At 34.6% G+C, this 15,543-nt stretch overlaps 1 protein-coding gene across 3 annotated transcripts in view; it reads left to right on the plus strand.

Moving 5' to 3' along the window:
* The window catches only part of psq (BTB-domain-containing protein pipsqueak), an 85,510-nt gene that overhangs the window by 61,740 nt on the left and 8,227 nt on the right, over positions 1-15,543 (plus strand). For all 3 annotated transcript variants that reach the window (XM_017620107.1, XM_017620090.1, XM_017620099.1), the window contains 3 exons: positions 9,805-10,626; positions 11,733-11,871; positions 12,070-12,519. In XM_017620107.1, coding sequence (XP_017475596.1) covers positions 9,805-10,626; positions 11,733-11,871; positions 12,070-12,519 — 1,411 coding nt within the window. The remainder of the gene's footprint in view (positions 1-9,804; positions 10,627-11,732; positions 11,872-12,069; positions 12,520-15,543) is intronic.

Genomic DNA, 15,543 nt, shown 5'->3' on the forward strand with positions numbered 1-15,543 from the left:
TTTTATTACTCGATTAGACCCACAACATGCGCTATGTGAAGTTCCAGGTTAAACGACTTTTTTAATTTTGTTCCGTAAAGTTATTGAATCGGAATATTTTTCCCGAAGGCCACACAAAGCCTTTCTCGGTCCAGTGCATACCACCCTCCTCGAAAATATCTATACTAACCAGTATGTTTGCTCCGCGAATTGACCCCTTTGGGTAGGAAACGAAAATATATCCTTGTGGTAACCTAAATGGGGATTAGTAGGTTGATACATACATACATATTTCGCCGCAGCGAAAAATTTATATCACAATTAATACATATTTATTCTCACATGACCATTATGAGGCTATTCTATTTATAGATCCACATTGTAGATAGCTCATGAATGGCTATTGTCCAATCTACATACATACAGACACATACTATACGCATAACATACGTAGTATCCCTGCAAAAAATGGGACTAATCCGGGATGACTCCGGGAGTAATCGCAAAGGAGCATGCGACTAATACCACTTTTGATCTCTTTATATGGAATGAACTGATCGCTTTTGTTCGAGCATGTCCTATGAAGAGACTAATTGTTCATCTTTATACCCAAACGGGTATAAAAAGCGACTAGTCACTTTTAAAAAATAAAAATTTGAACCAGCTGAGATTCGAACCGGGGTGCTCAGTTTTGTTAGGCGAATACTCTCTCTGTGTGCCAACGCCGAACATGAAATTTCATTGACTAAGTGCGTACATATCATTGAATCGTTAATAGTACCCGTTAGAGATGAGTTGGGGACTAATTGATCTCCAATTAAACCCATAAGGGATGAGTCCAGACTAATTGACCTCCATTAGTACCCGTATGAGACTAGTTGGGACTAATTAATGCCCAATTGTACCCGGTTGAGAGTAATCTCGGAATACTCTCTTTAGAGATTAGTCGCACAATTTTTTGCAGGGATGTGACATGTATGTACATGTGCATGTAAACTTGTTACGCGCCTGCACGCAAGCGTAAGATACATACCACATATGTACATAGAGACAGGATCATGGTCACAACTACCACGTCGTACTCGGTTACAGCATACAATATAAATATCGCGCGTAACCTGTTCCACAAACCTGTACCTGTGCGGCAGGCCTGCTGATTGGCAGTAAGTGTGGTAGTTGGCTAGTCAGTCATCTGGCCATGGATTGGTTTTCGTTTCGCAGCTCATGCAGCGCGGTACCAGTTCCACTCCTTCTGCTGCAGTTAATCAAATTAAAGCAACGTTGCCGCATAACTGTAAACGTTTCTATGTTCCATTTTCTTTTTCCTTTCGTTTGGACTCATTTACTATGTCACATATCAAGCTTGCTTGTGTTAAAGGGGAGCATTTCACTACAGTGTTGTCCTTTTGGTTACATTGCATTCTGGAGAATTCAATAAAGTCCCAAATGGCAGGTACTATCTATCCGAAACCGAATCTATCAGGCCTGCTGAGAATCTTATTTTCATGGAATGATACATCGGAAGATNAAAAGATTTAACGTCAAATCTCGTCAGAGGGCTAAATCTTCATTAAATCTCACAATGGAGACATAGTATTAGCGCCAATTTATTATTATGATTATTATGTAAGAATACAAAGACAAATTATTCATCAGAAGCGTTGTCTTGTACACACTGAAAAAAGTAATAAAAACTTTCAAAAAAGCAAAATCGCGAAATAATGGTTTGAAAAACCCGCATAAAAAAAATCCGCGTAAAAAGAGACACAAGTGTATATGTGTTTTTCTACATTTGTGTCTTTTTGTGTACCAACTGTATGAATTGATCAAACATTGGATGAAAAATGGTCCAAACCTTTTGTACAGTGTGGTGGCTTTCCAGCATTAAAATAGCGCCGGAAACTGAATTTGGGTACTCCAACCTTTATTCTTGCTACCTTGATAGAGTCGTCCCAAGTGAATTTTATAGTATAGTGTTGTGATTTTTTTTTTTATAAATATAACCATGATAAAAATATAGTAAGGTAGAACCGCTGAGAGTCACTTTTAAAATTCTTGACGTTTCCAAACAATTTAATTTTTAAATTTACTCACAAACTCACACACACATTTTCATTTTCAATCTCAAGCAACAACAATTTCGAACAATTTCATTTTATTATTTTCACATTTATATGATTTTAAAATGTTGGCAAACTTCAAAAAAAAATCATGGCCGCCAAATTGAGAGAACGGTTATACCTTGCTATGTTTTTATCATGAATGTAATTCTATTATAAATACGGTTACCATTCGTACCGATTTTTGCGGGACAGTACCGATTTTGAGAAATTTGTCCCGCTGAATATTTTTTAAAAGTTTTTTTTTAAAACTTTTCGTACAAACGTGGCAGCACTTTCGTTATCACAAAAGACATAGCAATATAAACATAGCCAGCAAGCATCCTTATTTTTTACGATCTTTGGTTATGTTTGACTCTGTCACACTGGTACTTTTTTTATGTATGTCACCGCATAACTTTGGACCAAGTTAACCGATTTCTATAATTCTTTTTTTAAAGGAAAGGTGTTACCTCGCAGGTGGTCCCATTCTAATTTGGTTCAAATCATTGGTTCGATCATTCGATCATGAAGAGATTAACGATACTCTTAAATTTTTATATGAGAATTGAATTCGGTTTTGTTTTTTGCTTAAAAATTACTTGTTTTAATTAAATGATTCTCACTTGAATTTTGTGAAATTTTAGAAAATAATACTAATACCCTGAAACAAATCATGGATATGAAAAATATGATCTGTAGAACACCATGTGTTCGTCTCTGTCTAGTCCTTTTGCTGGGCTGTGCGTTGTTACATCTTAGCAAATTTTTACCCCTACTGAAACCAAAGAAATTGTGATACATACTTACATAAGTATTGTAGGTTATCAGATTTTATTTTTAATCTCTTTGAACATACACAGGTGCATACGACGAGCCCCAATTAATTTCATTTAAAGAAATGGTGTGTCGTCCATTTCCGCTGTAGTGCATATTTTTATGCGCAATATTTAACTACTTCCGGCGAGGAGACATCTATCTCTAGTGTTTAATTGTATGTGTTCTTCGATATGATATCTATCGACGAGGTTGATGTCTAGACTTTTTTTTATAGGAACATTGATTATAGCAAAGTTGTATGGACAAACAACATTGCAAGCTGATAGAAGCGTTGCAATAATAAAAATATTCCGCCGAATTGATAACCTCCTCCTCCTCCTTTTTGAAGTTGGTTGAAAATCAAAAACAAAAACGAGAGCTTGGTACAAATAAATTTTTATTTGATGCTTATGGCTCCACGCAAGCTTTCACTCGCTTCTATCTTCGCGCTCACTGTCTGAAACCTTTCGAGCAAAAGTTGAAGCGCTGATTGCGCTGACTGCCAGCCTAATAAAAACAATATCAGAATTTAAATCAATCTTTTTTTTTTAATCTACCGATTTTTCGAAAAGAAGTGATTGGAAAAACGACTGAATTACGGTATGTGGATTTTCGTAATTTAATCTAGATTGGTTGGATTAAGATCATCAGTACTCAAAAAAAAACTATTGCACGCTCTTCCTTAAGTATGCATGTACATATGTATGTATGTCATACTTTTTTTTCTTGCTAACGAGAGGATTGCCGAAGAGGCACCGCGAAACACATCCTCTATTTGCTACTAGTAAACAATAAAATGTTTAAATGTATATATCAGACCGATATTGATACTTCATCGATACTTTGTATTGTTTTTGCCCATTTGGGATGTCAGTCATCCCAACTTTCACGTCGAGCTCTCTTTATCGGGCGAATCGCTATATATATACAATTTTAAGCAGTGCTTGCTTCCAACTCTCCATAATTATAAATTATTAATAAATACATACATACATATGTATAAACGAAAGATATGCATACAAAAACATGCATGTACATGTGTCAATTTAGATGTGTACTTATTATGTATATACATAAGTATGTGTATATGTATGTATGTATGTATGTAGGCTACATTATTGCTGTATTTCTAAGTATAAAACGTATTTGGTTGGAGTGTTGTATGGCAAATTAGCTTAGCTATTACGTACACACTGTCTTTGACGACTGTGGCCATAACCATGACTCGATTTGAGGTCAATAAACGACTGAGAAGAACGCCGCTATGAAAAAATCGTCACTTTAGCTGTGTAAAACGCGTGGATTGGAAAGGCAGCAGCGGCAGCGGCAGCGGTGAGTCTTCGATGGATATCATCGCTATCGCTTGAAGTTGATGATGTGTGCGAGCTGATGAGAATTTTAACAAATTTCGCAATGCGAACAGGTTTTAAAACGTGCAACAAATCTCCAACACTGCTCCACCACCTGGCTTTGTGCTGAGCATTTTTTATGCCGTTTTCTCACACAGGCAGGCAGGCACCAATCGTATTACGAGTGTTCATAAATTTTTCTCAATCTTTTCAATGAATTTGAAAATGTACATTCAACTCTCGAATTATGTATTTATTTGATGAGCGTAAAGACTTCCTAGCGATGTGGCTTGCATTAGTGGGCATATGTATATGTATATGTGCATATGTTTGCATTTTTACAGGTACACATACATATGTATATACATAGTTACGGTGACCAGATTTCTAAGGCCCAAAATCGGGACATTTCTATAGCATCGAATACGAACATACAACTTTGTTTTAGGATAAAAGGACATAGCATCTTTTAATACAGTTTTATTAAAAAAATATATATATCAAAGAAAATGTAAATAGGGATATATATATATAAAATGTAAATAGGGATATATATATATAAAATGTAAATAGGGAAAGACATTTTAGCAAGTTTTGGCTACTTTTCTTTATTTTTTATGAAAATTAAGCTTACTTTCTAAAAAACATGTACATCAAAATTGCAAAATTCGTAGAAGATTTATAAAAATTCGAAGAATTCTAGCAAATCGTCGCCTCAGAAAACGGATGTCGAATGTTACAAAACACGATTTTGAGAAAATTTACTTTGAAGTTTAAGGTAGAATTAATCCCAAATTATACGGTCGATTTTTGTAGTGTTTGAAGGCGTAGTTGGTGTTGTTAGTTTTTATTTTCCAAATTTTTAAATTTAATATCTCTAAACCTTAATGAGAAAATTGACTTTACTCACCACTTTGTTTTGTCCATAGAACATACGCAAATACTAAAGTATCTATTTCAACGACGATGGTATAATTTGATGAAAAAACCAGATATATTTATTGAATATTAATTACTTAGTAGAAAAAAACAACAAAAACATATGTACATATTCATTTGTTTAATAAAAAATTCTATAAATTTTTTATGCTGTAAATATGCTACGAATATACGTTTTCTTTTTTATAAAAACAAAAACCAATACTTAAATTCAGTCTTTAGTAGATTTTCATTTCTTTCATTTCATTGGAGACTCAGTGCAAGCTAAAATTAAAAAACAAAAAATTCTGTTTCTTAGTTTAATTTCCAATTTCAATTGTGTCGTTATAGCAGAGTCGTCGTAAGCTCAAAGTTTTGCGATGCATACGAAAAATTCCTTATGATTAAAAAAAAGTACGTACAAAAGGCATACCAATCATTAATATTATGTAACATAGGACAAAATGCACACGAAACATCTCAAAAACTAAGGGAGATTTAAAAAAAATGGATTCCAGAAATCGAAAGAGCATGCCCAACTTAGTAAATTTGCATCAAAATTCCAAAATCGTAATTTTGCACATTCGACATCCGTTTTCTTAGGCGACGAAATGTTGATCAAAATTTTAAACGTTTTAAACAAATTTTCTAGAATGGTTTTGAGTGTGCAGTTTTGTAGCCCACTAAATTTAAGTATAACAAAGTGCAAGTTTGAAATAGCTTGGACTGACTGTTGTTTTTAGCAATTTTTTGTTCGCGCATTTTCTTCCATAAAAAATATGTTCAAAATTTGTTTTTGTATGGAGAAAACGAGAAAACCTTCTACAAAAGAAATTTACCAAAAATTAACGGTAAGGCCGGAGAATAGCCAAAGAATGCTAAAATGCCTCTTCCTTTTTATATTTTCGGCACCGTATCTACAGCTTATATTTTTCATATCCATGATTTTTTTGAGGGAATTAGTATTATTTTCTAAAATTTCACCAAATTTAAATTAAGGGTCTGATTATGCATACTTCGCATAACTTCGCACAACCATTTGTACCAGAGCACTAAAAGTGCAACTTAAGAAAATGTGAAGTAAAATCTAAACTCAACAGATCACTAAGTTTTTAAAAGTTCTGCTAATTTCAGGGTAATGAAATACATACAAAGTACATACGAAATTACAGTTTGAAGTTTATGCGAAGTTGTGCGAAGTTATGCGAAGTATGCATAATCAGACCATAAGGCGCATTCACCGTTCGTGTCTTGAGTCTTTTTGTTAGTAATTTTACGCGTTCCTTTCCCACTCTGTCTCACTGAGAGCGCGATAAAAATGTGCTGAACACTTTTTGTGTTCGAATCAAATTGATTTTGATTTTCTGTCTGAACGAATTGGTGATTCAGGTTGCCGCGTTATCCTTTATATGCGTTTGCAGCGAATTGCATATATTATTTGCCCTCAAAAGCGTATGTAGGCATCAATATCATCAGCTGTTTGCTTGAAAACAAAATAAAATGTACCGAACTGAATGGTGAAACGAACACCCTCTCCGGCAGAAATGTTTTGAGAACAAATAAAAAGTTGTCCGGACACGAACGGTGAACCCGCCTTTAGAATCGTTTAATTAAAGAAAAAAACGGGTTGGCTTTCCTTTATGGCCGTTCGTCACAGGGGCGGTGGGCGAAAGGTAAGTGGGCGTGGCACCTCTAACCCACCTTTTTGGAGAGGGAATGAACCGCCATTGACAAAAATGCAACCCCCGACCTCCTGGGTCCCCTATGGTTCCCTAGGGACCCCTTAGAAAAATTGCCAAAAATCACAATTTTCATTTGCGTTTATTCGCTTGAAAAATGTTAAATATTCATTTAATGGAAAGTTTCCCCGAAAAAACTTAAGAAACAATTGTAAAAACCTGAGAAAAATTTAGACAAAAATGACAAGAATGCAATATAGCGAGAGTACCAGTTTGACAGAATAAAACATACAAAAATATCGTAGAAACTAAGGATGGTGCCTATGTTTTTGGCTCCCTTATATTCTATGTCCTTTGTGATACGAAAAGTGGTTTGTGGGCCAGAGAAAAGGGGACAACAGACAACACTGAAAATCGGAATATGAAAAATCGTCACACTTATACGTCCCGACTTTGAAAAAAATTCAGCGGGACAATTTTCTCAAAATCGGTACTGTCCCGCAAAATCGGTACGAATGGTCACCGTTTATATATTACACAAGTGTATATGACCCTATGTGTGCATGTATGATTTAAAAACATATGTGGGCAAGTCGCATTATGCCGGCAATGAAACGATCAGTTTTTTATATGATTCTTACCTTTGCTGTAAGAAATTGTTTGTGCACAATTGTATATTGAGAGGATGAGCTTAATTATAAAGCACCCAGCAGAGAAATCCCTCCAAATGTTTATAACAGAGAACTTTTGAGCTTTTCGAGCTGCTGCACTTTTTACCGCCTAGTAAGGAAAACTAATTCAGTCTTAGGTGAATTTAACTCTCAACCACAGTTTTTGACCAGGAAACTGATAAATCTGCGTATTCTTTAATTTCAATCTCTCAATTATTCAGTTCAATATAATAAACAGCCTCCTGCCCCTTCAGCATTGGTCGCTGATAAAGAAAATTTTTAACACCAATATCATTTTTTAGATTCTAGGGTATATACTAGGGATGTTGCGAATGTGGAACTTTAGACATCCGCGGATGCGAATGCGGATACGAATATCTAACAGCTAACATCCGCGGATGCGAATGCGAATGCGGATGTCAAGTATTTTTAAGAAACAATTAGAATCGACCATAATGGCGAGGCCAAACCAGATGTGTCAGGTTTTTCTAAAGCTTTTAACAAGAATTCTTCATTCTCATTACTTTGGCTGTTTCGAATTTGAGGAATCTGTAACTTCATCAACGTTTTTCGATTTAATTTCTGTAATTAATTTTTAATACTTTTTTCTGGTTTGAAAAATTTGTGCTTATAGCGAGCTAAATAGGTGGATATGAAAAATAAATTATTATTTTCCAGGAATGAAAATTTTGAACGAAATTCTGTTTACAAAGTTTTGGCTGCCAGCCGAATCGGATCAGAATATTGTTATTTAAAAAAAAGCACACTGTTTTTTATAAGCATTTGAATCTCAAATAGTTACGTAATTCTTATCTTATTAAAGATCTGACCTATAGTTTTACTTGAGCATCGATTCTTTTTATAGCCAGACGTTTAACATTTCTGCTGGAAATCCCTATTGAAGGAGCTTACTCTTTGACCTTAAATAGCAGAGAAGGGACAGTTTTACCACAGAAGTTTTTAGCCAAGGATCCATTGTATATCCCTATGAAAAAAATATTGCCCGACAAGTAAACAAAATTATTGTTTTTAAAATTTTTGCTAATATTAAATTCCCCAAAGAGCCCCATTTGAAATTATTGAAACGAATATATGTAACATCAAAAGCAAATCACGAAAATTTGGTTTCTTCATTTGTGTCTATTAGTTTTTTGTAAGATTTGTCCAAAAAAATCATAATAAATAATAAAAGCAATGCAGGTATTTAAAGCACAGAAAAAAAAAATATTGTTAAAGACTCTGTTCTCTTTGACGTACGTCAAAGGTCAAGTAGAAGTTGGAACTTGTTTGACTGCCCATTGATAGCAGCTCGGTTAGATAGCTTAAGAAATAATATGGTTAAAGATATTTTTATCGAAGTTGATAAATATGACATTTGACCAGTTTTGTTACACAAATACTCCCACGAACACAGGCAAAAATATTGGCTACAATTTGTCATTTTGTTTGCCATGTATACTTGCCCAACATTCGCATTCGCAAAAGCTCCGCATTGATTATTGCCAATGCAAATGTTGAAATTAATGCGGAAGCTCCGCGGTTGCGAATGCGAATGCGAATATTCGCAACAACCCTGGTATATACGAATTTATTGCTGTTGGACCGCAAATACCCACTGGTCCAGGCGATTTATGGGGATCAGTTATGATTGGTTAATAAACTGTGGTGCAAATCGCGTTGATTCAGTTATAAATAAATGCCCCTGCATACGTAAATATATAAATAGTTCGGTACTAATTTTACAAGATGACACCATAAAATTTCTCGCAAAAGAGTCAATTTTGCTTTTATAAATTATATAATTTTCATAGTAGCTACACTCCTGAAGTCTCCTGAAGAGAACCACAGTTTTCCGATTGAAAAATATTGATTTTTAAGAGTTTTATACCATTTCTACGAAAAATGTTTTTTTCTCCATATAAAATACATGGAAAACTTTGAGCGCTTTGAGCACCCCTAAATATTTTTTGATTTCAAAATAAAAAATAGGGGTATATTTTTTGCGATATAGAACAATCCTAGGGGGTGCCGGCATTAAAATTCCAACTTAATTTTTTTTTGGACCACCCTAATGTACTGAATGTATTTTAACTGAAAATTTTTTAAAAATAAATAAACATCGTTTTGAATTTGGTTACAAATCATATTTGTCCAATACTGAACATTCGACCGTTTACTTTTTTGTGACCTAATATATACATATGTATGTACTTTTTTACTTTTTTCATACGTTATTTAATATTTTAAATAAAAGTTGCAAGTTGTTTAATTTTCTGTATTATTGTTTCAGGGTTTGTTACGTACTGCCGAACAGCTGAAAATAAAGGGACTTTGTGAAACGGCTGAAAACACAGATGATTTGAACGACACTGCTACAGCTACAATCACAGTATCGGAGAACATTCAACAAGCAGTTGTTGGTAACATCGTCAACACTACTGTATCGCCAGGTCAGGCTTCTCCCAACACACAACATCAGCAGCAGCAGCAGCAGCAACATCAACAACAACAGCAAATCGCAACGAATACTGCTGTGCTTACGCATAATATCGGTAACGTGCCCGCTGCCAATTCACAGCAAATTGGGTCGTCGGCAACTGCAAATGCCAATGCCGGACAATTAGTTGTTGCGGGCTCCACATCATCCCAACAACCACAAATTGGGCGTAAATCTCGCGTTCGCAAGCGCTCAAAATCCCCAGATCTACAACAACAACAACAATTACACAATACTCAACAGCAAGTGCAACAACATCCGCAAACAATTCTAATTCAGAATCAAAATCAAGCTGCTATTGTTAGCTTACAACAGACTTCATCTGGCAATTACATACCTGTGTCCGGAGTGCAAACCGTAACCACTAGTGTAGCTGGGCAGCAGCAGGCGGTGATCACCGGTGACGAGTCAGATACGGAAAAGCCGACGTTGTCGAAAATCTGTAAGACAGAGGCAGCGTCAGCGTCACCTGCATCCAGCGGCTCTGGCGTGTCGGGTTCAAATAATGCTGGCAGCGTAACGACTGTTGCAACACCAGGCACAGCGATTGTTACGCAAATTGTAGTAGCTCGAGACGTCAAAGACAAAAATATGACTAGTTTAGGAATGGGAATGGTAAGTGTGATATGATGATAAATGACACTAGGAAACAAATTTAGTTTAAATAGAGTTTCAAGGGCATTTTTTATTTTTATTATTTTTTCTGGGATGACGCCCGTCCGTGAACAATTTAAGGTATTACCTCACGGGGCTGGTTGGCGGCTAATAGGCTCGCTACGTTATTTAACCGGTTCTAGCTTGTTCACATCGTCTTAGATCTTGAAGAATTCTAGAAATATGTGCGCACATTTTGTGTGCGGAATCTTCAAACCCAAATCTATTTAGAACCTCTCGGTAGGGGCCATGTCCCGAAAGAAACTGTGTTAAGTAGTAGTTTGAATCTCCGTGGGCTCTTTCCAGCCAGTTTTTAGTGCGTGGAATAAGCTTATGAGTCCACCTACCCTTTTCCGATTCATCCCAACGCTTTTTCCAGATCTCCATAGGGCGACGTCTTTCCTGCTCTGTAACTTCTTTTCGGTTTAAAGTGGTATTTCCCACAGATACACACGCAGATATTGTTCGGAATCCACAAATAGTCCTTAGTGCGCTTAGGCGATACATCGCATAATATATATATCAAAGATCACAAAATACTCAAATTCTCTCATCCATAGCGAAGATCAAAGCACGATACAAAACAAGGTTATTCCATTGTTACTTTTTCGTCGCCATATAAATAACCTGACAATTAAGTAGAATGTGACACATTTCGTGCTACCATAAGCCAATATCTAAAACCCTTCCAATTTTATTATACATTTTTCGTTTATTTAAAACACATTGTTCTTAAAATCAAATTTTGAACAAGCAAATGGTCTTTGGTTTTTGAAAGAGATTTTTTAAGTTAATAATTGTAGTTATAGTTTGCACACTTAAAAATAAATCATATTTTTTTTTTTATAAAACATTGTCGCATATTACTTTCGGCAGGTTTTTGGGAAATAGCGATTTATGTTTGGAATTCAATTTCCAAAGTATCGGTGATTGTTACTTCATTGATACATTTGCTATCTCTATGTCAAGATTTCGTCACATTTTGTTTTTAATTTTAAGTATTCATGAATACATATCTTTGTATATACTTAATTTCAATGGTTTTATTTTTCCATTGCTTTTATTAGAATGGCGGAATTCTCGGAGTGCCAATGGGCTTTTTAGATTTTGCACCAGAACCACCAGCACCTTCAGCGACACCTGTAACAGTAACGGAACATGTTGATTTATCTTGTAACCCCAATACTGATACCCGAGATTTATCAAGTGAGTTTTTGGTACTTTATCTAATATATGTAATTATATTGTTTGGTGACTTGTAAAAAATTTGCTTTAATCATTGTTGAAGAAAAAAAGAATAAGCAAAATTTCGAATGCCACTTGGTGTAAATTAGAGCCTATCATCATTCATATACATCATACATATGTATATGAACCTTTGTTTATTGTCGAACATTCTTCCAGACCCCACCGAAGCACTTGACATCGACAATCACTTGGCCCAACATATGATTCAACGGCTTGATCAATCTCCGATGCATGCTATGCATCATCAAACTGGCGACGAGAGTAACTCGAATTTAGTACAACACATAAAGAGTGAAGTGATTGAGGCGAAACAACAACAACAACAACAACAGCAACAACAGCAGCAGCATCACCAATCACAGCAACATCAATTACATGCACAACAACTAACACAGACACAGGCACAGCAACAGCAACATCAACAACATCAAGTACATCAACAACAAACTTCTCATTCACACTCAACACATAGCCAACAACAAGCACAATCACATCAGGACATATCCGGTGCAACAGTAATGGAAATCGATCCGAGCCAAATAAAACACGAACCTGGAATGATCATAACGCCGGAAATAGTTAATATGATGACAACTGGACACATGGGTATGTGCTGGAAAATATGTTGATCATCGTACTAATGATTGTTTTTTTTTTTTATATACCAGAGCGTATGTGTACAGGGGTATTACTATTAAAATTTATTTGCATAACGGTGTTTTGTAACACCCTAAACGAATCGAAATAAATAATGGGCAGATATGTACATACATACATGTATTTTTCCCATATACACTCACGGTCAAAAGCATTTGCCCAGATCGCCATTCGCAATATATGCAATAATTTTTATTTAAATTTTCTTTCCGCAAATCTTTTTATATATAAAATATGGTTCATACTACAACAAAAGACATACAAATCTGATTTCTAAACTTTGTGCAAAACTCAGGAAAATTCAATAAATTTCCATGCAAATTTTCAACTTTTTAATCAGATTTTTTTCGAGAAGGTAGAGAATTTCGTTTACTTGGGAACCAGCAGTCCTTTCTCGACATACGACAACCTTACTCTATAAGTCACACATCATACCCGTGCTGTTATATGGCGCAGAAGCATGGACAATAATAACATCCGATGAAGTGGCTCTTGGAGTATTTGAGAGAAAGACTTTGCGGAAGATTTACGGGCCTTTGCGCGAGTGGAGAAGGACTTGGCTTCACTTGGCATTTCCAATTGGCGTCAGTTGGCACAGAAAAGAAACGACTCGTTGAACTCGTCCAAAATCGCTTAAGCGGTTACAGCGCCAAATAAGAAGAATAGGAGAATCATTTTTTTTTTCGATAATGCAGTTTTGTAGGCCAATACATTTTAGTACAATAAAGTGCAAGTTTGAAGTAGCTAGGAGTTACCATTGATTTTTGGCAATTTGTTCACGCAATTTCCTCCATAACAAAAAAAAAACGAAAATACTTTGTATAAAAAAAATGCAAAACGCCTTCAACAAAAACCATTCTCAAAAGTAAAAGCGATTTTTTAGAAACTTCAAACTTGCAGTTTTTATTAAAATTTAGTGATCAAAAAAATTTAAAATTTACATGGACATTTATTGAATTTTTCTGTTTATGTTGTAGTATTTATGTTTTTGTTGTATTATTAACCATATTATTATAAAAAAACCAGCGAAAATAAAATTAAATAAATTTTTTTTTTACATATGTCATCAAAAATTCTCTGAGCAAATACTTTTAACCGTGGTATATGTACATATGTATGTGAATAAATAAATATATACTAAATCGATTAAGACATGTCTGTCTGACATGGTGTTTGCCACTGCACACGATAACTCGACAAAAATTGAAATATTTCAATGAAATTTATTATAAAGATTTCGGAAAATCAAAACTAGGACAATGCTTAGGTTAGAAAATAGACGGCTACAAAATGTTGAGCAAGCGTGGCTCCGCTCCGCTTATAAAACGTAGATGGTTTCGGAAAATTTAAAAAATTTTTATATTTCACTATAAAATAATACTAAATTGATCAGATTTTTGTGGGCAGAATTTAACAAAACATTGGGCTTTTGTAAAATTTAAGAATATTACAATTGTAAAATTTAAGAATATTACAATTGTAAAATTTAGGAATATGGGCGTGCCCAGCCCGGTTAATATAAAATGTGTTTAACTTATTTTTAATCGATTTTTCCGAAATTTCGCACCAATTGAAAGTTTTTGTTTATACGAACAGCCGCCGTTTTTTGTCATTTCTCATGCGTTCGCCGCCTAAGGAATTTTGTACAAAATTTTCATGTTGTATGCATATTGAAATACATCGTTCGAAGGAACTAAATACTACTCGTATAAAAACACTATTTTACGAAATGAAAATTACATTTTTAAAATAAGTGTTTTTTGCATAATTTGCGATCGAAAGCGTTTATTACAGTTAAATTAGTAATGGTAATCTGACGATTTTTTCCGCAGTAGAAAATTTTTTTCAATACTACTTTTTTATATACTACATCAACAAGAAAGTTATACACATCAAAAACTTTAACGCCAATATCTCAGAAAGCAGTTTTAACAAAAGCGCCCTTATTGCATCTAACTCCTCAATTATTGGAGATAAAATAAAAGCCCTGTTCGCGTACGCACTATCCAGTAAATCCAGTACTAATTTTACTGGTTTTTTACTGGATGTCGTTTTCGTACGCAAAAACTTGCAAGAAACTAGCAAAAGTGGGGAAATTGAGAGAGCAAAAATGACAGCTGAACTTGCAAGTTTTACTGGATTTTTACTGGATTAATTTTTACTAGCAACTATTTGCTATTTTGTAAGAAAAACAGCTGATGGCATGATGCTTAATGTAATTCACATTAACAAAATAATTGTTTGTGGTGCTTTTAGAGTTGCAATTGACAAAATAAACCTATTTAAATATATAATAAGATGGAAAATATTAGTTTTCGAAGAAAAATGCATCGGAAATTAACAAATTAATCAGCTGTTCATAAAACTAGCAACTTCTTGCTGGTTTTGCGTTTTCGTACTTTCTTGCGTATTTCACTCATTGGGAGTAAATATTGGCTTACTCTCCGAAATTTGGTTACTGGCAAGTTACTAGATATTCTTTGCTGGAGAATACGAAAACACAACTAAAGACTAGTTGATTTTCCCGTGTGTTTTTTTAAATATTTCAAACAGAATTTTAATAAAAAGCAAACACTTTTTTTTTGCTAATTTTTTAAGTTACTTTATTCTGGGGTCCCACAGACGTATACAATAACTAGGTGGCTGTGTGAAAATTACGTTAGTATTCCTAAGTAGTGGTCAAACCCCAGGAAGGTTTTGCTCCCGCGCATCGCAATATTTTCTACACAGAGTTAANGTATTAGCACGTATAGATAAGATGTTCATCACAGAGTTGAAGTGCCCCTTTTTGGTAAAAATTACTATTATTTTGCATTACATTCTGTTCTATTTAGAAAAATTTGGCACTTAATATATTATTGGAAATTTAACTATTTATAAGCCATTTTTCAAACAGTGGGTCAAAAAGGCCCGTTGTGGTGGGAGTTGATGGGTTAAACTTTTGGAAAAAAGTAGGCCAACCTTATTTTCAAT

This window comes from Rhagoletis zephyria, unplaced genomic scaffold (genome assembly GCF_001687245.7).
Source record: "Rhagoletis zephyria isolate East Lansing unplaced genomic scaffold, Rhagoletis_zephyria_1.1 Rzeph_scaffold_00038, whole genome shotgun sequence".
In the NCBI taxonomy this organism is placed as follows: Eukaryota; Metazoa; Arthropoda; class Insecta; order Diptera; family Tephritidae; genus Rhagoletis; species Rhagoletis zephyria.